Source organism: Tupaia chinensis, unplaced genomic scaffold, assembly GCF_000334495.1.
Source record: "Tupaia chinensis unplaced genomic scaffold, TupChi_1.0 Scaffold143913_1, whole genome shotgun sequence".
Lineage (NCBI taxonomy): Eukaryota > Metazoa > Chordata > Mammalia > Scandentia > Tupaiidae > Tupaia > Tupaia belangeri.
In genome coordinates this window covers 2,525,676-2,549,371 of record NW_006203764.1, presented here as the reverse complement: position 1 = coordinate 2,549,371, position 23,696 = coordinate 2,525,676, and the positions used below count along the sequence as shown (strand labels likewise).

Here is a 23,696-nt window from a genome sequence, read left to right as displayed (position 1 = left end):
TAGCAATGAATCAGGAGTGGCAAGTCTGCCACATCGACAGGCCGCCCTGACAGGAAAGGAGGATGAGTTTAAGCCAGGTTAATACAATTAGAAGTTACTTATGACGCTCCAAGTGCTCTTAAAAATAATGATCCTTTCCATTTTTTATTAGTTTATTTGTGCAGATGCTGGAACCAAACTAGCAGAGTCAACAATCCTGAGCAAGCAGATGATCGCCTCTGTACCTGGAGTAAGTCTGGACCAGTCAGCCGTCTACATTTTCACTTCGTGGAATAGTGGCTGGGAATGTAGGCCGTAGACTCACACCAGCGTTTGACACCTGCCATCTACTAGCTGTGTGATTTTAGAAAAGTTACTTCCCCTGTGATTCTTCCATTTGGGTCATCAGTAAAGTGGGCTATAACAGGGCCATGCGTGTAAGGCTTGCTACCATGGTGCCAGACACATAGTAAGTAGTGAGTAAATGCTATCTATTAGTAAATAATATTAGCAAACATTACCTATCATTGGATATTCTAGTTACTTTCAGTATTCTGTGCTATAATTAATAGGCAGCGAACATCTTTGTATTTAAGTCTTTGTCCATATTTTAGACAGTTTCATTACAATAGACTGCCAGTAATTCTACCAGAATTACTAGAATGTTTTTTATTTTAAGGGTTCTTTTTTTTTTTTTGGAGAGGTTTTCACTATAGGACGCATGCGCTCGCCAGACAGAGAGAGACATAGAGACAGAAAACGAGAAATCACCCCGCAGAGGTGATGGTCACACCGCAATCCCTTCTCTATTCTCCTCTTGGGATCTTGGGCACACACGCACATGCGCCCGGCATGAGTTTTAAGCCACCAGGTCCGGGACACGAACCGTGTGGGAGTCCAGCGACATAGCCATTACGCTAACTGCTGGTCCCTATTTTAAGGGTTCTTGATAGCAGTGAAGGTAATGCAAGATACCATGAGATGAAATCCCAATTCTCAGCATTTCTTCTTAACACAGAAGAATTTTATAGTTCGCACATGTGAAGTTTGAGTGAGTATTTTGGGGACCAGCAGCTGGCATAGTGGCTGTGTCGCTGGACTCCCACATGGCCAACTGCGGTTTGAGCCCCAGACCCAGAGGCTTGAAACTCATGCTGGGCACATGTGTGTGCTTGCCCAAAATCCCAAGAGGAGAATGGAGGAGAAGGAATTGTGGCGTGGCCATCTTCCCTCGGAGGGAGGGGGAAATTCCTCACTGTTTCTCTGGCCAGCACACATGCCCTATAGCAAAAATCTCTCTAAAAAATATTCTGTCTAAGAGGGAGAGGGGTATGTCCACGTGGATGCTCAGGGATCAGGTGCCTTCCATCATTCCTCTTCATTCCTCTGTAAGCAGCTAGTGGTTGGGGAAAGGGGAAGAGAAAACAATCCATGGAAGGTTTTCATGGGCCAGGTTAGAGTGCATTTTCTTCTACTCATATATCATTGTCTAGTGCTGAGTCACATGACCACACCTCACTGCAAAGGAGGATGGGAAATGCAGTCCAGTTGTGTGACGTGGTGGAAGAGAAACAGGTCTGGGGAGTAGCCAGCAGTCTCTGTAGCACACTCACTGTTTCCTTATTATTGAATTCTTTAAGACACAGGCTGCCCCTATCCATGCAATGTGTAGGGTAAAACACTAAATATATGAAAGGTTTATTGAATAATTAAGTAAAAGACAAACATTCCTATGACAACAAAGCCAACAGTCATAGGATTCACATAGAGGACCCTTTCCAGTGACCTACGAGCCATTCGAAATACTACACTGGATCTTAGCAGAAAGGCTGAGGAGCGACAGCCATTCAGAGTAACCCTCCTACCCTCACTAGAACACAGTGAACTGTGAGTTTATATAAATTATAAAAATCTGAAAACTTTATTCCGCTTTCCACAAACTCTTTGAAGTTGTGGATTGACATCTAAAAAGCTGTATACCTTTAACGTGTGCAGCTCGATGACTTTGGAGGTAAGTGCACAGTCATGGATTCACCACCACAATCTGTGCCGGAAGCCGTCCTTCGTCTCCAGAGGTTTCCTCCCACCCTCGTGTTCCTTATTCCTGTCCGTGTACGATCGGTGTTGCTAACTAGGTACTAGGCTGTACAGTAGACTCCTAGACTTGATTCATCTGGCATAGCTAACGTCCATTCCCACCACCCTCCAGCAGATTTTTCCTATGATTAAGCTTGTTTTTGGAGAAGTTGAAATAAGCTTATAATTCTTATAAAGAATTCTTGTAATTCATTGTGAAATCATCCTTGCAAGAAGGCAGTCTGATAATCTACATCTTTTTTATTTTTCAAGAATTATTTATTTGTTTAATTCCATTTGTTACTATTATTTTTTTTAATTTGACCAGACAGAGACAGAGAGAGAGAGAGAAAGGGAAAGTAAGAAAGCAAGCCACAAGGTCCAGGACTCAAACTGCAGTCGGCCTTGTGTGAATCCAGCACCTTCAACCACCGTACCACCTGCCGGCCCCCTGATAATCTACTTCTAGGAATACGTTTGAGGAGTTCATTCAATAGGCACAGGAAGGTTTGTGAACAAGTATATTGATTAAAGCATCAATTTAAATAGTGAAAGTATGGAAACAAAATGAACACCCAAAATTAGGGTACCGTTTAAATAAAATGATGTATATTCACAAGATCAACTGTTATGTAGCTTCCAAACTGAGATTTTAAAGACTATTTAGTTAATTATAAAATACTTATGATAGATTTAATTAAAAAGCAACTTGGGATAAAAGTTATCTCAGTCTTATAAAAAGTTATATGTGTGTGGTGTTATATGCATTCAAGAAAAATGTAAAAGAAAATATTAACTGATTTTCTCAGAGGAGAGGAATTAGGATTGTGGTGATTTTAACTTTTTTAATAATTTGGGGCCAGCAGGTGGCGTGGTGGTTAAGGGTGCTGGACTCCCACGTGGCTGACTGTGGTTCGAGTCCTGGACCTGGTGGCTTTTTCTCTCTCTCGCCTCTCTCTCACACACACTCTGTCCCTCTCTGGTCAAATTAAAATAAATAAATAAAGTTAAATAAAATAATTATTTAAAAAAATAATTTATATTTTCCAAATTTTCTACCTGCATGTGTTATTTTTAATAATCTAACAAATGCAACTTAAAATCGTATGTAAATTTTGAGGACAAATTGGATATGATTTACTTCAATTCATGCATTCAAGGTTAGAATATGTTTTCAATTCTTTTGTCAATTTTCCTATTGAAATAAAAGTAGGCTATCTGAAACAAATGCAGCTTGACTCCTGTGAACCATTTTGTTTTTAAAAATAACCTCCTAAGGTTACATTATTATTACAAAATAAAAACAAAAAAGATGAGGGATTGAAAATGCTGTGCTTTTCTTTTTAAGCGTAGATGCCTCACTAAGATTCTCCTGATAAGAAAGTGGATTTTAAGACTTTTATTAGATGTCGTTTTCTTCTCTAGAAGACAAGTAACTAGGTAAATTCTTTGCTCTCATTTTTTGAGACTCAAACTTGAAAGACAAATATTGAATAATGCTCCCAGTAATTATCTTTGGTGACATTTGCCTGTCGAAATGGTATAAAATATTGCCATGAAAGAAACAAATCCCTTTCAAGAAATTGAGCAACAGAGTCTGTGCTCCTGTTTGCATGACATGTGAAAGGTCAGAGAAAATGGAAGAAATCGGGGGAAATCCTTTCTTGTACTAAAGGATTAATATTCCAAAAGCAGAAACACAATAACCTTTTATAATTCCTTCACTCGATTTAAATTAAAAGAAGAAAGCCTCCGAAGGTAGGGAGTGCTTGGAAACACTCTGACAGACTGCCAAGGACCTTATTTTACTGTTTGTTATCCTGTCAGAGGAACTGACAAGCGTAACGTGCTAGAAGAGAGAGGAGGGGATATAGTTCAGCGCTGTGCAGATTTACATGAATATGGGAAAATGAGAGCCACTGGGTGAGCTAGTTATGTGTATAATGTTCCAGACTGCCCTAAAGAAAGCCGAGGAGGGCCTTTGGCATGGCATTCATATGGCTTCAAAGACTGCCCGCTTTGATCCACATTCTGCCCGGCCTGAATGTGTGGGTTCCCTCCTCCAGCTTTCATGTTTTCCTCTGCTTCGCTTATAATCCTACATTCACCGCATTGCCCAGGAGAGCAGGTCCATGCCTTGTAATAACCTGAAACACAAGCACGCTTTCTTCCCCTTTAAAACTTCCCCAGCACACTTCAGCATCTGGGGAAGATGACCGTCTCACTTCTTGTTTTTATGCCTCCTTCACAAGGACTTGATACGTTTTCTTATTTAAGAGTGTGCCTAGCTATAAGAAGTTGTAAGCAACTTGATTTGAATAGGACAATTTTTGACTGTCTTCAGCAAACTCAATGTTTATATACTATACACACACACACACACACACACTATATATATATATTTATTTATTTATATATATTTATTTTTAGAGTATATATACAATGTGTAGATGTTTTATACACACACACTATATATATATGTATATATATATATTTATTTTTAGAGTATATATACAATGTGTAGATGTTTTATACACACACACACACATATATATAGTGATTTTGGTGCTAGAATTTGGTGGCACGCATTTTATGTACTTCTAAGACATCCTTAGAATGACAAAGTGTTACTGTGGTTTGGGGATAATTCATGTCGCAAGGATGCTGGTATTAATGGCATTTACATAGGCTGAATCTTCGTGTACAGACCAGTTTAAAAACAAGCAAACAAAAAACCCAATGGGAAAAGCATTTAAACCTGTCTTCCATAGGACCCCCGTTTCTTTGTTCTCTACCACAACCTTTTATCAATTCTTGTCCAAACTGTGGGCGGTGACCACATTCTATGCTGGGAGTCCTGGAAGGAGTCAGAAATCCAGAAGATGAAAGCGCTTTAGGAAGGAGCAGGAGACAGTCGTTGCGGCCAGGCGAGAGAGAAGGTGTGACGTGCCGTGTCCTCTGTTTCAGTGTGGGACGGCCGCGATGGAGTGCGTGCGGCAGTACATCAGCGAAGTGCTGGACTTCATGGCGGACATGCACACACTCACCAAGCTAAAGGTGAGGCTGCTCCCACCACTCTTTGCTTAAGGCCACAAAACAGAGACGTTTGCAGAGGGCAATGCTGGCCAGAAGGGAATTTATTGCTACCTGGGAAGGCAGTTGAGGCCCTGTTGAATGAGCCCATGACTTGGGAGTGTGGAGGACTAGGGTCCAGCTCTGTGAAGAGGGAAAGGAAAAGGAGACGGTATTAACGTGGCATCAGCTAAGTGCTTAGCTTTACTTTGACCATTTATTTAATTCTCACAAGGCCCCTGCTCAGATATGATCTTCATTTTGCAAATGTAGACACTAAAGCTTGGGATGGCATAATACTTTGCTCCAGGTCATGTGGTACCTGAGAGTGAAGTCATGTGAATTTAGAGCTAGTATGATTCCCAATCCCATTCTTCTGTCACTAAGCCATATGGTATCATGTAACAGCTGTGAGCCTGTTTTCCCATTTGCAAGACAAATCCAACTGCTCAAGGTCTGATATAAAGCAATGTACATAGGGGCCGGCCGCAGTGGTGCAGTGGTAACACAAGGTCCCGTGAGACTGGCCCCCAGGGGAAGGTCCCAGGTTCGTGCCTGGAGATATCCCTGAACACGCCACATATGCTCATGATCCAGGGGCCCCAGGCTGGGGCCATCTCAGCACCAAGACTGTTAGAGTCTTTCTCTTTCTCTCTCCCAGAAGAAATGAAATAAATAATACATTAATATAAATAAGATTAATAATACATTAAGATAATGTATGGAAAAGAGTCTTTCACAAACTGTAGCACATTATGCAAACATAAGCCATTTATCCTTTTTATGTGCAGCAAAGCTGTTTGCTTCAAGAAAATAATTAAAGAGAGGAGATAGAATAAAACTTAGTTCTCATATGGACAAAATCCCAGTAAAGTTGCTGAGTTTATGGATCATTTTACTGAGTGGAACGAATGCTCATGCAGACCTATGTCCCTGCGAAGGTTTGACTAGGGAGCTATTGTAAAAGACGGATACTCTGAGAGATTTGCAGAAGGCCCTGGACAGAGGGCAAAAGACCATCCACACATGGTCCAGTGAACAGCCAAATTGCAATCTGGCACTACATGATCCTTTCTGATGAACAGGAACCTAGTGCTCCCAGAAGTTCATCAGCTGAAAATATAGTCCCTTCCCCACAGAACTGTTTCTAGACTCTGCTCAGATGATCAGAGAGCTTCTTGGTATAGTGATAGACTTGGGAATCCTAGTGGGAAGTAGAGTCCAAATTTAAACTGATCATTTCTCACGACACATAAACCCAGTTGTTTCTACACGTGCTCCTTATCATTTGCTCATCTTCTGGTTACTAATTGCCGAATCTGGCTGCCCACATGTAAAAGACCTTGATGTCTGTAGAAAGGGAAACAGTTGTTACCCAAACTTTTTCGCTTGTTTTGTAATACTCTCAAAAAATAATAATGATTCTTGATATCAAACGATTGGACATGACAGACATAACCCAACGCTCAGGTTTTACATAGTAAGAAACAGATCAGAGAGGTCAGATGACAGTCATTCATGCGACTGATGAAGACAGGCAGGGTCTAGAATCTAGTATTAATTCCTAGTTCAGTATTCTTTCCACTTAATCCCATTGAACAAAGAAATTTTCCTAAATTAATTAACAGATATATTTTAAGTCCCCATCATGTGTTGGCACTTTATGGGACTGGGCATGCAGTGATGAGTTGCCACAGTTTAATTTATAATCTGGTGATAGAGGCAAGATTCAATGACCATGCCACATAAACTAAAGTGCAATCATGCCTCTCATGATTTCCATGAAACGGGGGTACATAGCAGCATGGACCTATGTGTGGGATCCTAGGAAAGTGACATGAACTAAGGTCCGAATGATTAGGTGAAGACAGGCAGGAACAGTATTTCAGGTGGAGGGAACAGCAGTGGCGCGGAGAGCCGATGTGACTGGAAGGGGTGAAATGCAGCCAGATCATTCCTGGCTTACCAGACCATGCCAGGGATCCCCCTCTCCCCTCCCCTCACCACACACATACACACACACACACACACACACACACACACACACACACACACACACGTCTTCCTAAGAACAATGGGGCGCCATTAAGAGGTTTAAGCAGGTCGGAGTGGTGGTAGGAGAGGTGGAAATGACAACTTGATCTTTTGAGAGTAGCCTGGAGTGTCTTTGGGTGTCTGCAAAAGTTATAAAACACCATTTGGTTTTGTAGAGCCACATGAAGACGTGTTCCCAGCCTCTGCATGAAGATACCTTCGGTGGACATCTCAAAGTCGGGCTGGCCCAGATTGCAGCCATGGAGATCTCCCGGGGCAACCACCGTGATAACAGAGCTGTGATCCGCTATCTGCCGTGGCTGTATCACCCCCCTTCTGCAATGCAGCAAGGGTAAGACCCTTATGACTCCAGGAATGAGGGTAAATACGGCAAGAAAACCCCCGAGTTTCCTGAGCCTCATCTAGAGCCAATGAATGCATCAAAGATTTATGAGAGCAGAATGTGGCAGGTTAGGGAGATGGAAAGTGAGACTCAACCCCATACCTACCTGGTGACCTGGAGCACTTAGTGACATGCTGTCAATAAAAGAAACTTGCTGTCTTACAAAAACCACCATCATCTTAATGGGTGACAGAAACTCAAAGCTTAGAACTACCACTTTAACCCTTAATTTCAACTCGTTAAATAAGTGAGTAGGTTTGTGTTGAACACTCCATGGCCTCTGCCTTCAAGGAACGCAGACTAGCTGGAGCAAAGGAGTCACAGGGATGTGAGAGCGTGCAGGGAGATGTGAGCCCCCATTCCTGCCTCTACAGAAGGTAAAAGACCAGAGAGGAATACCCGGGGACTTGGAGCATCTGTGATCACATGGTCAGGGGTGAATGGTTTGCGGTCAGGGATGAGGAAGGCGGGAGGGGAGAATTACTGTTGAGCAGGAAACTGGATGGCTGTGTGTTGTATGTCCTCTCTATTCCCTCCTCTCTGGTGGGGAGGGGGAGGTTATGGGAAGAACTTTCTAATGAGAGGAAAGGAAATTATTTAGAAAGAGAAGCTAGTCAAAAAGGCAACTAGGACTGGGCCAGCCGGTGACACAGTGGTTAAGGCAGCTGGAGCCCACATGGCTGACAGTCCAGTTCAAGTCCTAGACCCAGTAGCTTGTAAAACACACCTGGTGCATGTGTCCCCAAAATCCCAAGAGGAGAATGGAGAAGAAGGAATTGTGGCATGGCTGTCCACCCTGGGGCGTGGTTTCTCACTTTTCCTCTCTCTCTCTCTCCATTTCTCTGGGGAGCACACATGTCCTACAACATGGAAAAACAAACAAACAAATATTCTTTGTGGAAGTATGATCCGTTTAATCCTGTGTCACCACAGGCTGCTCTTTGCTCAAGAAGCTAAGATCCAGGATTAGACTGGGAAAACAGCCATGATATGTCATTTGGTTGACACTCTATTGCCTTGGTGTTGTATTTTATGTGCTTGCCTGAAAGACCATGCTTTTAATCCCTTCCTTCAATAAGCATTTGTTGAGCATCCTACAAACAAAAAACAGAAAATCATCTTTCGCACTTCCTTCTTCCCTGATAGACCCAAAGAATTCATCGAGTGTGTCTCCCACATCCGTCTGCTGTCCTGGCTGCTTCTGGGGTCCCTCACTCACAACGCAGTGTGTCCCAGTGCCTCCTCGCCCTGCCTCCCCATTCCTCTGGATGCAGGTTCTCATATTGCAGACCATCTTATTGTTATCCTGATTGGATTCCCAGAGCAATCAAAGGTAAGTGATTTCTGCAAGATTAAGACCATAGGCATTGAAATTGCTAATGGAAACCCTTCTCTGCCAATTACTTGTCTTCTGAGAAGAAAATGCCTCTTATCACTTGCCCTCCTGTGGATGTTAGAAAAGCAACTTTGTGCTAATGCCTTATTTAAAGTTGCTTAAGGTTCCAGATATCTTTGCCTGCCCCCCTAAATTGTTTTTTGGTTCAGTTTTACAAAGATAAATTACAGAGGCAAGCAAAAGTTGGCTTCTTAGGCACTTCTGTCTCAAAGTAATGAAGAGAAATAAAAGGCTAGAAATACAATAATAATTTTGTGATTAGTTTCAAGACCCAAATACAAAATGGAGGAAAATTGATGCTGTACCTGATTCTTCATGTACTTTCAACTCAGTTCTCTAGAGATACATGAAGGTACGAAACGAGAGTAAGGTCAGTCAGAAACTCACTAGAGCATGCAATGTGCTGAGGTCACCGACACAGAGGAACTTTGTGAACTGTGGAGGCAGGTGCTGAGTGCGAGGGAATAAAGTGTACTCTAGCCGGCCTCAGTCACGAGCCTGTACAAATGAACCAGACACGTTGGTTCTTGGCTATGAGGAACCAAGGGCCCTTCACAGAGCTTGGGCAAGTTCTAGAAGGTCACAGTGGGTTTGGGGACAGCAGACATGTAGGCCAGGGTAGGCTGACTCTGTGATGACAGAACAACCATCTAAGTGATCTGAAAGATGTTTACAAAGGAATTAGACAGTCATTTCCTAATACTCCAGCCCAGATCTGTGTGCTTGCTATGGTATTATATTTGTAATTTTTGGAACTTGAAAGAGTTACTTCAGCTCTCTGAGCTTTGGTTTTCATCTGTAAAATAGATGAGGGGATAGTTTGAGAATTGTGGAGGTGATCTATGCGATGTCTGTAGCATTGCCTGGGAGGTTGTAGGTGCTTGTTAACATATGCTCCCCTTGGGAACCAGCAGTTAGTGTAATGGCTGTGTCGCTGGACTCCCACGTAGTCGACCGCGGTTCACGTCCCGGACACGGTGGCTTAAAACTCAGCGAGGCGCGTGTGCGGGCGTGCCCAAGATCCCGAGAGGAGAATGGAGGAGAAGGGATTGCGGCGTGACCATCCCCCCTGGGGGGTGATTTCTCGCTTTCTGTCTCTATGTCTCTCTCTGTCTGTCTGGCGAGTGCATGTGCCCTGTAGCAAAAACCTCTCCAAAAAAAAAAAAACATATGCTCCCCACTAGCGGGGGGACTGTTTCTGCTACTGCTACTGCAGCTACTCGCTACTACTATACTGGTAAATTAAGTGCTGAGAGTTACATATTGGGTTGGAAAGGTCATGATGTCATTTTTTTGTTTTTCTATGCAAAAATGTGTCCTGACTTTCCAATAGCCCAAGACATTATACACCTCATTTATTCCTGACTCCAGCTCCTTGAAGAGGCTGCTGTTCTCCCCTCTTTGCAGATGAGGAAATATCCCGCAATAGGGGAATGATGATTTTTCTTAATCTAGTTTAGGGAAGGGAATGTCAGTTTCATAAAAGGGCAAGGGGGTGGGTAAATTTATTCTGCAAAGTAAGGTGTCCTGTCTTTGAAAAGATGCTTAGTTCTCTGAGCACACGCCTGCTGCCGAAGTGAAGAGCAGATGCAGGTGGTGAATCACAGGTGTGTAACCCTGAGATAACTTCATCCTCTATGTTTCCACTGCTCCTGGCAAGGCTGAAGCCACACAGGGAGGGTTCCGCGGAGCCCCACGCCCCACCCCACTGGGACAGTGGTGCCCTGTCTTCTTCCTTTTCAGACGTCCGTGCTACACATGTGCTCCCTCTTCCATGCATTCATCTTCGCTCAGCTCTGGACGGTATATTGTGAACAAAGTGCAGTAGCTACAAATGTCCAAAATCAGAATGAATTCAGCTTCACGGCCATACTGACAGCACTGGAGTTCTGGAGTAGGGTGACGCCCAGCATCCTGCAGCTGATGGCCCATAACAAAGTGGTGAGTTGGTGAAGTTTCCCTTCCGGGGTAGAATCTCAGAATGTCTGGACCGCTCCCAGTCCCCACTCTACCTGGTGTTCACTGATCTCAGTTTTAAGATTATACCATGGATCCGTGATTCGTTACGTTACAAGCTGAATGTCCTGCTCGTATAAGAATTTCCACCAAAATCAAAGGGAAGGATGGCTCAAGAGATCTATTGTACGTGAAGGTACATTGTGGTTAATAACAATATATTGTATACTTGGAAATTGCGAGAAGAGATTTTAAGTGTTATCAGCACAAAAAAAGTATGTAAGGCAATACATATGTTAAATATGTAGCCATCAAGTATGTAGTCATTTCACAATGTATGTATGTATCAAAATATTAACTTATTGTATACCGTAAGTATAAAAACAAAGTAAAACACAAGAAAAGCAAACAAGTAAATTTGATGTGAACATTTTTTTCCTGCCCTAATGCCAAGTGAATAGTATATGGAATTTTTGCCTTAAGAGTTGCTTTGGTATGATCAAATCAGAGGATTAAGAGTAAAATTCGAATGATTTTTGGATTCTATAGCAGTTTAGAAAAGCCTTAGCCAACTCGGTCATCTGTTCGTAGCAAAGAGCAGATCGGCCACAGGTGTTCGTTCCGCACAAGGCTCAAAGCCTGAGAAGAACCTTACCTTTCCAAGTTGCCCTGTGAGAACCTGAACACTTGATCTTCAGATCCAGTTCTGTGTGAATATAGGAGACTCGCAAGAGAGAGGTACCCCTGACCTCACTGGGTGTGCTTAGCTTGAGCTCATTTTACTGATTAAGCTTGCACTTTATCTCACGGGGTCACAATCGGAAGACATGTAGAAGGAATTTGTAAGAAAATCCTTCGGGTCTGCTACATTGGAGGAGGATTCTCCACTGGGGTAGCAGTGGCCAGTGTCTTGGTTATGGAGTGCCATCAGGGGTTCTTTCTGTGTGGGACGGCCACCCTGGAAGAACACTATAATGATGATCCCAGTGTGCTCAAATCCCAGTAATGCACTATCCACAGAAAGCATCAGGAAATGATTTTTTAATTGCTCGACTATTTGTCTAAGAAATAGGTACCTTTTTTTTCAGCTGTAACTGAAAAGAGGATTATGTATTTCCTTTAGTGAAGCACTTTCTTTTCTTTAGAGAAGCAGATCTCATAACTCTCTATAGAGAGAGACATTTTAGTTCAATTTAAAGGAAATTTGTGTGAAATTTTTAGTGTTTGTGAATAGTTCTTTCTGCTGTGGAGATACTTAGGAGATACTTACATTTATTGGAGCATAGATTCCAGAGCCAACGAAGAACATGGAGATCAAGCGTTCTATTCTGTTATTTTACAGACAGCCGGGACCTTAAACTTGTGTTAGAGATTAAAATTTTTCTTCTATTGTCTTTATGTTTTGTATACTAATAATATGTCACCTCCAAATTGCTGTTGATATTCAAATGTTACAAATAAATATATAACATATGAATTTTGTACAAATAATTTCACAAATGAAGTTAAATTAGTGTCCCTCTAAAACTGTTGTTAAAGCATATAAGCTAGTCTGGAAAAATTCCTCTGGAGTGTTTAAAATCCATCCTTCAGAATTTCTGGTGAGGGATATCACCCCAATTATACATTTGAACCGTTGTAAGCTTAGCTATCTTACTGCACAGAGAACGAGGCCTCGGGGCAGATCTGCAATAAATTACGCAGCCTTTCCTGATGAAGAGAGAGCATTAGATGAGGAAGAAGACCTAAGCCAGGCAGTTCTATAGCTGGAAATGAAGGAGGCTTTATCCCCTGGCGTGAGTCACAGTGCAGTGCAGATTAGCGAGATCAGTGCCTGAGTTCCGTTGGCAACCCGGAGTTGGTTGAGGAGGGTATGCCATTGCAAAACCTCTAGTGCTTTTTAAAAAATTCTGTTTCTCATTTGAAGTTATAGAGTTGAACAAACAGCACTTTCTTTGGTCCCCAATGGTCATTCTTTGGAAAGACCTCATGGGCACCGGATATCAGTCCCCCCGGTCCTCTGTGGCTACACACTGCTGTGCGAGGGCTCCGTATCTGGGAGTGGAATTGACGCTCATGTTTGTCGTTTCAGATGGTAGAAATGGTGTGTCTCCATGTGATCAGTTTAATGGAGGCATTGCAAGAATGCAATTCAACCATTTTTGTCAAGGTAGGAAAATCTTTACGATTTTTGTGGAGCATTTCTTACTGCTGAAGAATATGGATTTACTTTTAGTGTACTTTCTGAAGAGGGAAATAAGACTTTAGTTTTCACATTCAGAGTTGGGGCTGGTAGATTCCAACTCCTAGCACCACTCTTTGCCAAATGGGTATTGTGTTACATTTGCTCCTGCTCTGCCACTCGGGACAACTCTTCCTGGCCATGATTACATGTAACACAAGTAGTTAAATATTACTGGGGGACAGTGATCTGAAAATGACCTTGTAATAACACTAGTTGGTTAGAGGTAATTCGCCTTGCCAAAAATACCCAGAAAATCAAGAAAATAGTCTGTAATTTTTTTGACATGGTGTATGGTGCTTCTCTCCAAGGTACGTTAATTTAATTTTAAATATTATTATTCGAAATCATTATACAGTGTGTGAAAGTAATTAGAGAGTTTGTCACTTGTCCAGGTGTTATCAGCAGTGCGATAAAAAATAAGAGTAAAGGAGGACGTGGGTTCTCGCTCCCTTTATCTTTCTGTCGCCCTCTTGTTTTCCTTTCTGCCTTTCTCATCCTGCCTTTGTCCCAGGGACTCTTTTTCCTTCCTCATATACTTCCTATCTCCTTCCTCTTCTCCCTTCTTTACCTTTCACATCTGTGTTCTACAGCCTTGCTGCTGTCACTACTGCCACCCACAAGACTGCATCAGTGTGAAACCTAATAATTCGCTATTTCACTCCTTGGTTAACTTAATTCTTTGATTTAAAAATACTTGTCACGTTAACTCTCTATGCTAAAGAAGGGTGGCTCATTTTCAGGGAAAATGACTGATACCACAACAGTAGAAGGTCATTGGTTCAAATGAGATAGATCTGTCTTATCTAGCTTGATGTAGCAAAAGTCAACACTATGAGAGAAAAGTGGGCATGTCTTGTTACATTCACACTAGCAGGGTACGAGCATTCCAGTTCCTCCGCATCTTTGTTAACACTTAGAATAGTCCATTTTTAATATTAATTCTCCTAAGTGTTATGCACCAGTATCTTGTGGTTTCAGATTCCATTTCCCTGTTTTAAGGAATGATGTTAGGCATCTTTTTATGTGTTTGTTTGTTATCCATATATCTACTTGAAATGCCTGTTAAAATTATTTGCCTATTTTTATTGGATTGAATATTTTTCCTTTTACAAAACTTTGAGAAAGAAGTCCTTTATCAGATATGTGATTTGCAAAGATTTTCTGTGTTCACCTTTGCATTGTCTTGACAGTGTCTTGTGATGGCCAGAAGTTCTTAATTTTTGATAAGCACTATTTATCAAATTCTTCTTTTATGGATGTCTTTTTTTAACTGCCAGGGTATATGCATTCATCAGAGAGACAGAAAAGCATCCCCTAATGGATCGTGGTCACATCACAATCCCCATTCCTCCATTTTTTCATCCCATCAGGATTTGGGGCATGCATGCACATACACCTCATTCACACACCCACCAGGGCCAGGATTTGAACTATAGTCAGCCATGTGGGGTCCAATTCCTTATGTACAGCACTTGACTGATGTGCTATAGGGCCAGCCCTTTGATGCTATATTCTTGAAAAAAATCTTTGCCTAATTCAAGGTTCCAGGAGTTTTTGTTATTGTTGTCGCTTTATTCTAGATATTATCTATGTTTTCTTTTGGGTGTTAGTTTATGTCTGTGGTTCATTTGTGTTAACATGTATATATGGTGTGAGGTATGGGTTGAGATGCTTTTTATAAATATGGTTATTCAATTATTATACCATCATTGTTAAAAATACTTTTATTTCTCCATCCAATTGTCTGCATTTTTGTCAAAAATCATTTGACCGTACATACATAGCTCTATTTTTGGATTATTGATTCTGGTTCATTGAACTATTGGGTCATTTGAAAAGTTATGATGTATTTTTTATGTTTTTCTATGCCAAATACATCATGACTTTTCTGATGACCTACTATTTGCCTATCTTTATTTCACACTGTCTGAATTGCTATAGATTTATAATATGCCTTGAGATTAGGTAGTGTTAGCTTCCTAAATTTTTTTCATTTAAAAAATTATTTTTTCAGTTATTTTAGGTCCTTTGTATTTCTAGATACACTTGTTTCTTTTAAAAAGCTATTGAAAATTTGATTTGGATTGCATTGAATCTGTAGACAGTTTGAGGAGAATTTAGATCTTAATATTTAGTTTTCTAATCCATAAACATGTTATATCTCTCTATTTATTTCTGTCTTCTTTACATTTTTTTAAGAGAGATTTTTGGTATAGGATGCATGTGCTCACTGGAGAGACAGAGAAAGACAGAGAGACAGAAAGCGAGAAATCACACCCTAGAGGGAATGACCACACTGCAGTCCCTTTTCCTTTATTCTCCTCTAGGAGGATATTTGCCCTGTGTGAGTTTTAAGTAGCCACGTCTGGGACTTGAACCACGGTCGACTCTGTGGGAGTCCAGAAATGTAACCATTACATCTGCTGTTCCCATCAGTCTTCTTTAACTTGTGTCAGCAATATTCTGTAGTTTCCATACACACACCTAGAATATATCTTTCAGATTTATCCTGAAGTATATTTTTATGCTATTATAAATAGTATTTTTGTTTACATTTTTGTTTTTTTATTGTTCATTGCTAATACTTAGGAATACAGTTGCTTTTTGTATTGATTGTCTACTCCGCAAGCTGTTAAATTCATTTATAGTTCTAGTAGCTTTTTTGTAGATTTCATCATATTTTCTGTATAGATAATTATATCATGTACAAATGAGGGCATTTTAATCTCTTCCTTCTCAATTTTTATGCCTCTTTTTCTTTTTCTTGTTCATTGTTCTTGCTAGATCCTCCAGTGTAAGTAGAATAGAAGTGTTAAGAGCCAGAAACCTTGCCTCTTATTACTGATCCTAGGGAAGAATGCATTCAGTCTTTCATCATAAAATGTAAATACTGGTTGTTAGTTTTTCATTTATAACTTTTATCACTCCTAGTCTACTAGGAATTTTTGTCTGGATGTTTGAATGGATGTTAGAGTTCCCAAATGCTTTTTTTTTTACATCCCTTGAGAGAGTCATATGACTTTTCTTTTTGACTATTAATATATTGAATTTTAAAATTGATTTTTGAATGTTAAATCAAACTTTATTCCTGAGACAAACCATACTTGGCTATGATGTATTCTTCTTCATATGTCTTGCTGAATTCAATTTGCTAACTTTTTTAAATTGATTTTTTTTGCATAAATGTTCTTGAGGGATATGGACTGTTAATTGTTTTTGTTTTTAATGACTATGTTTGGTTTGGGTATCAGGGTTATGACTTCTTAGAATTAGCTGGAAAGTATTTATTTTCCATTTTCTACTAGTTTTTGCATCATTAATTATTAAGCTTTGTTATTAGATACATAAGTGTTTAGGACAGTCATATTTTCTCACAGAATTAAAATGAATCAAAATTATGAAATACCTCTCTTCAACTTTGATAATATTATTTGCTCTGAAAGCTACTTCTTCTGGTTTTATAACAAGTAGCCCAGCTCTCTTATGACAAAAGTTAAGGTGGCATATCTTTTTTCATACTTTCCTTTTTAATCTATTTGTGTTTTTATATTTTAAGTGTATTGTTTATAAGCAGCATACAGTTAAATGTTGTATGTGTGTATGTTTGTGTGTGTGCGTGTTTAAATTCAGTATGACAATCTGTTCCTTTTGATTGAGATTTTTAGATCATTTGCATTTAATGTGTTTTATGCTATTATTAGTTTTAAATCTATCATCTTACTATTCATTTTCTTTATTTCCTACTTGCTCTTTGTTTCCTATTTTTAAAAATTAATTGAGGTTAGGGCTGGCAGGTGGCGTGGTGGTTAAGGACGCTGGACTCCCACATGGCTGACCATGGTTCGAGTCCTGGACCTGGCGGCTTGCTTTCTCACTTTCCATCTCCCTCTCCCTCACTCTGTCCCTCTCCTGTCAAATTAAAATAAATAAATAAAGGTAAATAAAATAATTCTTAAAAAAATTAATTGAGGTTTTATGATTAAGTTTTGAACATAATTTATTTTCATTGTCTAGTTTCTTAATGGAAACTGGGGTCATTAATTTGAGAACTTCCTTCTTTTTAAACATCAATACTTAGTGCTCTAAATTGTAAGTACTGCATTAGCAGTTTTCTCCCAGATTTTGATATATTTTTATTTCTCTCCAGTGTATTTAATTTCCATTTTGTTTTCTTCTTTGACCCATAGGGTATTTAGAAATGTATTTTTAAATGATCTTATTTGCCATATTGGGAATTGTTATTTTACTGGTGAAATAAGAGTTTACTGTGTCTATTTCTAACTTATCATAGTCTGCCTTAGAGTAATGATATACCTCTTCATGTGTTGTATACAAACTGTTCAATGATAAACATCTTTTCCCCACTTTCTGACTTTGTGCTTCATTGTTGGACATTTTACTTCTATAAATATTATAAGCCAACCACAGATTGTTATTATTTTTGTTTCAAATAGTTGCTTCTCTTGTAAAGAGATTTTAAATAAGTTTTATTTCACTTATTTTTTTTCAGTTTTCATTGTCTTGTTATAGTGTACGCGCACTTGCCAGAGAGAGAGAGAGGGAAAGTGAGAAAGCAACCCCCAGGAGAGCCACATCACAGTCCCCCACCCCCGGCCTTTGAGGTGCCCACACTCATGCACAATGTGTTTTTCAAGCTGCCAGGTTCATGCAGTTGGCCATGTGGGATCCAGCACCTTACCCGCCATACCACTGGTTGGCCCAACCAGTTTTATATTTATTTATGCTTGCTATTATTGCCATATTTAAAGTTGCCATTTCCAGTGCTCTTTATTCCTTTCTATCAAGTTAAACTCTCATCTTTTATCCTTCCTTATGCCAAAGTACTTTCCTTAAACATTTTTTGTGCAAGTACGCTGGTGATTAATTCCTTTAGCTTTTTATATGTCTCAGAAAGTCTTCATTTTGCCCTTTTTTTAAAAATTTTTTTTGAGAGGTTTTCGCTATAGGGCACGTGCGCTCCCCAGACAGACAGAGAGAGACATAGAGACTGAAAGTGAGAAATCACCCCCCGGGGGGTTGGCCACGCCGCAATCCCTTCTCCTCCATTCTCCTCTCGGGATCTTGGGCACGCACGCACATGCGCCCGGCGTGAGTTTTAAGCTGCTGAGTCCGGGACTCGAACCGTGGTCGACTATGTGGGAGTCCAGCAACATAGCCATTACGCTAACTGCTGGTCCCGATTTTGACTTTATTTTTGAAAGATAATTTCACTGGGTATTGAGTTCTAGAATGAACGATTTGGGGATTTTTTTCAGTACCTAAATATATTATTTCTTCATTGTCTTTGTTTACATTATTACCACAACAACACAAAAGCTGTATTATTCTCTCTTTTTTGTCAGAATGTAATGTATTTTTTACCTCTAGCATTAAAGATTTTGTCTTTGCCAAATTGATAATAACTTGATAATAGTTAACCAATTTGATGATAATATGCTTTTCTTTCTTTTCTTTACTTTTTTTTTTTTAGAGAGAGAGAGATTTTTGCTATAGGGTACGCGTGCTCATCAGAGAGACAGAAAGCGAGAAATCACCCCCTCCCCAGGGGTATGGCCACTCTGTAGTCCCTTCTCCATTCTCCTCTTGGAATTTTGGGCATGCACGGACACGTGCCCAGTGTGAGTTTTAAACTATTGGGTCTGGACTCAAACCGTCAACTATGTGGGAGTCCAGTGATGTAACCATTATGCCATCTGCTGGCCCTGAAAATATGTCTTTATTTATGTTTCTTATGTTTGCGTTTGTTGAGCTTCTTTAATCAGTGGGCTTATAGTTTTCATTAAATTTGGAAAAGTCATCAGCCATTGTTTCTTCAGATATTTTCTTCTGTGCCTCTATTCAACAGGCTCAATCTTTCTTCTATCTTCTTTACCATATTGAATATAGTTATAAAACTTTCATGTCCTTGTCTCCTAATTCTATTACCTGTGTCATTTTTTTCTTATTGATTGATTTGTCTCTCCATTTATGGGTCACGATTTCCTACTTTTTTAAAAAAGAACTATTTAACTTATTTATTCATTTTTGTTTATTTGAATTTGATAAGAGAGGGACAGAGTGTGAGAGAGAGAGAGAGAAAGCAAGTCACCAGGTCCAGGACTCGAACTGCAGTCGGCCATGTGAGAGCCCAGCGCCCTTAACCACCACACCACCTGCCGACCCCCACAGTTTCCTGCTTTTAAAATTCAATGCCCAATTATTTTTTATTGGATTCTTGACATTGTAAATTTGACTTTCTTTGGTGTCAGGTATTTTTGTATTCCTAAGTCATCTTGAGCTGTATTCTATAATATGGTTAAATTATTTAAACATTGTTATCCTCTTGAGACTTGCATTTAAGCTTTGTTAGGTGGGATCTGAGCATTTTCCCTGAGGGCTAATATTTCTTCACTACTACCAATACTATTGATATATTGCTATCGTTATGAATGCTCTACTTGATATTCTACAGTATTACGATATTTTTTTACTCTAATTAATAGGAATACAAACTGTTTCTGGTCCTGTGTGTTCACCACTGATTTCTTCTTCTAACCTTTTTGGGTTACTTTTCCTTCGGCATTGGGTAGTTTTCCTCCCTGTGTGTGCTGGTAGGTTTTTAGCTACAGACTCAAGAAGTACCCTTTGCAGACTTCGGAGTTCTCCTGTGCAGCTCTTTCTTATCCACTATTCTGCCTCACACACTGCAGCCATCTTGGCCTCTCTGAGTCAGCTACATCTTCTCAACTCAGGAAGACTGCCAGGCTCTGCATGGGTTCTTCCTTCCTGTTCTACGGCCTGAAGACTCTCTCCGGGCAATGAGATAGAGTAATCAGAGGGCACCTTTATTTCCTATCCTTCTGTGATCCCTGTCCTGCATTGCTAATGCTCAATATCTGAAAACCATTGTTTCATAGAATTTCTTGGATTTTGGATTGCCCAGGCAGGAGGCGAATCTGGTCTTTGTTACTCCGTCTTGGCTGAAAGAGAAAGTTTCACCATCCATCTTATTATTATTATTATTTTTTGGAGTGGTTTTTTGCTATAGGGCACATGTGCTCGCCAGAAAGACAGAGAGAGACAGAGAGATAGAAAGTGAGAAATCACCCCCCAGGGGGGATGACCACACCACAATCCCTTCTCCTCCATTCTCCTCTCGGGATCTTGGGCACTCACACACATGCGCCCAGCATGAGTTTAAGCCACCGGGTCCGGGACTTGAACCGCGGTCAGCTACATGGGAGTTCAGCGACATAGCCATCACTCTAACTGCTGGTCCCTACCATCCATTTTAATCTTGAGAGCTGAAGAAAGCAGGGGTCCAACCAAGCAAGAAGACTTCCATTTATCCTATATTTTGTTATTATTTACTATTTATTTCAGCAAAAAAACTCCCTGTTTTAAAAAATATCTTTCAGTTTTGTGGATATTGTTACTGGAGAGGAAAAACAAAAATACAAAAACAAAAACACCAACCTCATTCTATAATACCATTACAGAACTCAAAAGCAATTACGTCTAATGCTTCCTGACAGCTTTGTAGGAGCTACTAGCGAAAGGGAACTAAAATGAATGTTATTCAATAAGTCAAATTAGCATTCCTGAAAGAGGATGATTTCTGGGTTATATAAGCCCGTCAATAACGATGAGCTTTAATTCGATGCTTTTAGTCATGTGATTTGTAAATCACGAACTGGAAAGTCTCTTGCAGGTCACATGTTTTATCAATGAGGAAGTAACAAAAACTTTAAAAACTGGCATCACTATTACCCTCACCTGCCTCAGATAGCCTTGGTGCTCCTGCACCAAGTCCCTCCTGCCATGCCCAAGTCCATCAGGATCCTTAAAGGGCGGTAATGGAGGTATTTCCCAAATACCGAGAGGCAGGCATGTAGTCAAAGATTATGTATTAAATAATCAAAGGTCAACGAAAGTCTGTAGACAGTGGGACCCCGAGGGCTTGCTTTTTGCTGTAGACATTGTGTGTGTGGGGGGGATGGTGGTTATTAGACTAGTTATTTTTTTTCCCTTTCAGAATGTCTAGATAATGGACAGTCAGGAGGGCTGAGTGGTCCGCAGTACTGTGTTCAGAACGTCTACATGAGCCAGCCCTAGGAAGGGCCGACAACACACAGCCTCAGCTGGCCCCTGCCTTTGTAACCTCACCGTTTTGTTTGAGAGTAGGGGGACTTGAAGAGGCCTTGATCATTTTTTGATGTTTTGAGTTTTGTTCCAATTACGACTTCCGGTACACACCACATTCCATTTCTAAACACAGCATTTATGTTAGCGACCAGGTATTAGCTGCAGCATAAACACCATCTTTAGGAACGTTTAGGTGTAAATATCAGTGGAAGTCAGATTAGCAAATCATACACGTGGACAGGATGCTTTTGGAGAACAGCAGCCAGATTGAGTTCTGGGAACAAAACACGGAGGGCAATGCAACTTTCCACTTCAGGTTTGTTCTTACGGAAATGTTCTGGTGAGTGCCCTGAGCCCAACGGCTCATGGCGGGACGGGGGTGAATAAGTCATTTGTATGCTCTCCACACCCCAGCTGGCTCTCCTCCAGCTTCTGTGGTTTTGTTCATTGCATCACTGACCTCCCATTTGTCTAGGCTTCTTTGACCTTTCTGTCATACCAAAGAGCAAACTCGCCCTCAGACCCTTACTGGTGGTCTTGGCAGACATCATCCCTCTCTATCCCCAGAAACTTGGCCTTGCATGGCCCCCACGGCAGCTTGCACAGAGGCCCTGCTTCATCTTCCGTGTCCCCTCGCCCTGGCCTGCATCTTTCTGGAGCTCAGTTCTGCTCACGTTCTTGAGCAGCCCCCCTCAGAAGCTGTTCTGAGTGTGGAATAACATCCAGATCCCGTAATTGGGCACTCAGTCACTGGGGCTGAGGTGAGAGGCCCCAACGTCTACTTCGCTAGACTCATTTTTCTTGACTCCAAGAACCTCACCCTGCGGCACATGGGGAGTCCTCACAGTCCCTTCTCTCTGGGCACCTCCCTCTACTGGGCTCTGCTCATCCTGTCTTTGCTCCCTGGAATGCCCTCGAATTTATTTCCTAGGGCTTCCGTTACAAGGTCCCAAACACTGGTGACTTAGAGGATAGAAATCTTTTTTCTCCTGGTCTGGAGCCAGCTGTCCAAGTTCAGGGTGTCTGCAGAGTTGGTTCTTTCTGAGGCTGTGAGGAGACTCTGTTCCACCCCTCTCCTCTAGCTTCCAGAGGTCTTCTGGCAGTTCTTGGTGTCCTTTGACTTGTAGAGCTCCACCTTTATCTTCACATGGCATTCTCCCTGTGCCCCAGGTCTGTCTCACCTCGCGCTTTCATAAGGACACCAGTCATATTGGGTTAGGGTCCACACTACCCCAGTGTGACTCCATCTTAACTAATTCCATCTTCACAGGTTGATTCCCATAAAAGGTCACATTCTGGGACAGGATAGGTTAGGACTGCAGCATCGATCTTGAGGGGACACAATTCAATTCACAACAACGCTTCTCTATTAGGAGGTTGGAAGGAATAAGGGGTGAAATATGGTATACATGAGCATACTAAAGAGCTGAGAAGTCCTGAAATAATACTTTTTAATAAATCGAAATGAGCATTTCCAAACTTGTTGGATCACAGCCCTCCTCCTCCAGTTAAATCTCCCCAAACAAGGGTTCAGTGGGACAGTCTTTGGAAAACACTATTCTGTCCTGGACTTACAGATTTACAAAGCCACGGATACTTACTTATAATCTGAAGGACGGAGTTGTGGCTGAGACACAAAGCTGAGAGGGAAGCTGCTGCTGAGGTGCTCAGCAGGGACACCCAATGGCCTCCTAGGACGGGCCACATCACAGGGGTTAAGGACAAGCAGAGAGGCAGCGAGGGGACAATTCACTCCCGAAGGGACCCACTGCTCACCTATGTGTGCTCCTAACCCTCCTAACATCTGGCTCTTGCTGCAGTTCCCCTTCCAAGTTACAGCCACACGACTCCAGGGGGTGCCTTTTCCTTTCCCCGAAGCATTCCGACCACTGCCCAGTGATACTTTCTCAGTGACAGCAGGCAGACAGTCACCATTTCACTCAGAGACTCGGTTCTAAAGATCCTGTGGAGGAAACTATTTCAAGAAAGTGAGAATTTAATTAAATAAATGCACATTTAATTTCCCATGCTCAGTAGCTTTCAAGAGACAATCAGTCATTTATTCTCAAGTGTGAGTCTCGGGCACTCATGGGGCGCTTATTAACCTCCAAATGCCACCAGCTCAGCAGGGTTTGGCCTCAGAAAGACATTTTGCTGTTAACGGGCAGCTCCCCAGCAGGGGCCCCCTCCCTTGCATGAGGTTAAAGGGCTGCAGTGTGGCCTGTTTTCCCTTGCGGTAACTGAAGTCTGTGTGGGAGGATGGGAAACAGTAATAACGGGGCTTCTGTCTCTCTCCACACAGCTGATACCTATGTGGTTGCCAATGATTCAGTCAAATATCAAGGTAAGTCCCCCCTGGGCTGATGGGAAGCTCAGTTTCCTCTGGAGAA

At 41.2% G+C, this 23,696-nt stretch overlaps 1 protein-coding gene across 3 annotated transcripts in view; it reads left to right on the top strand.

Moving 5' to 3' along the window:
• Positions 1–23,696, top strand: part of UNC79 (unc-79 subunit of NALCN channel complex) — a 240,162-nt gene that overhangs the window by 213,655 nt on the left and 2,811 nt on the right. For all 3 annotated transcript variants that reach the window (XM_027767091.1, XM_027767090.1, XM_014582903.2), the window contains 7 exons: positions 152–229; positions 5,023–5,112; positions 7,338–7,513; positions 8,711–8,897; positions 10,704–10,901; positions 13,009–13,086; positions 23,609–23,650. In XM_027767091.1, coding sequence (XP_027622892.1) covers positions 152–229; positions 5,023–5,112; positions 7,338–7,513; positions 8,711–8,897; positions 10,704–10,901; positions 13,009–13,086; positions 23,609–23,650 — 849 coding nt within the window. The remainder of the gene's footprint in view (positions 1–151; positions 230–5,022; positions 5,113–7,337; positions 7,514–8,710; positions 8,898–10,703; positions 10,902–13,008; positions 13,087–23,608; positions 23,651–23,696) is intronic.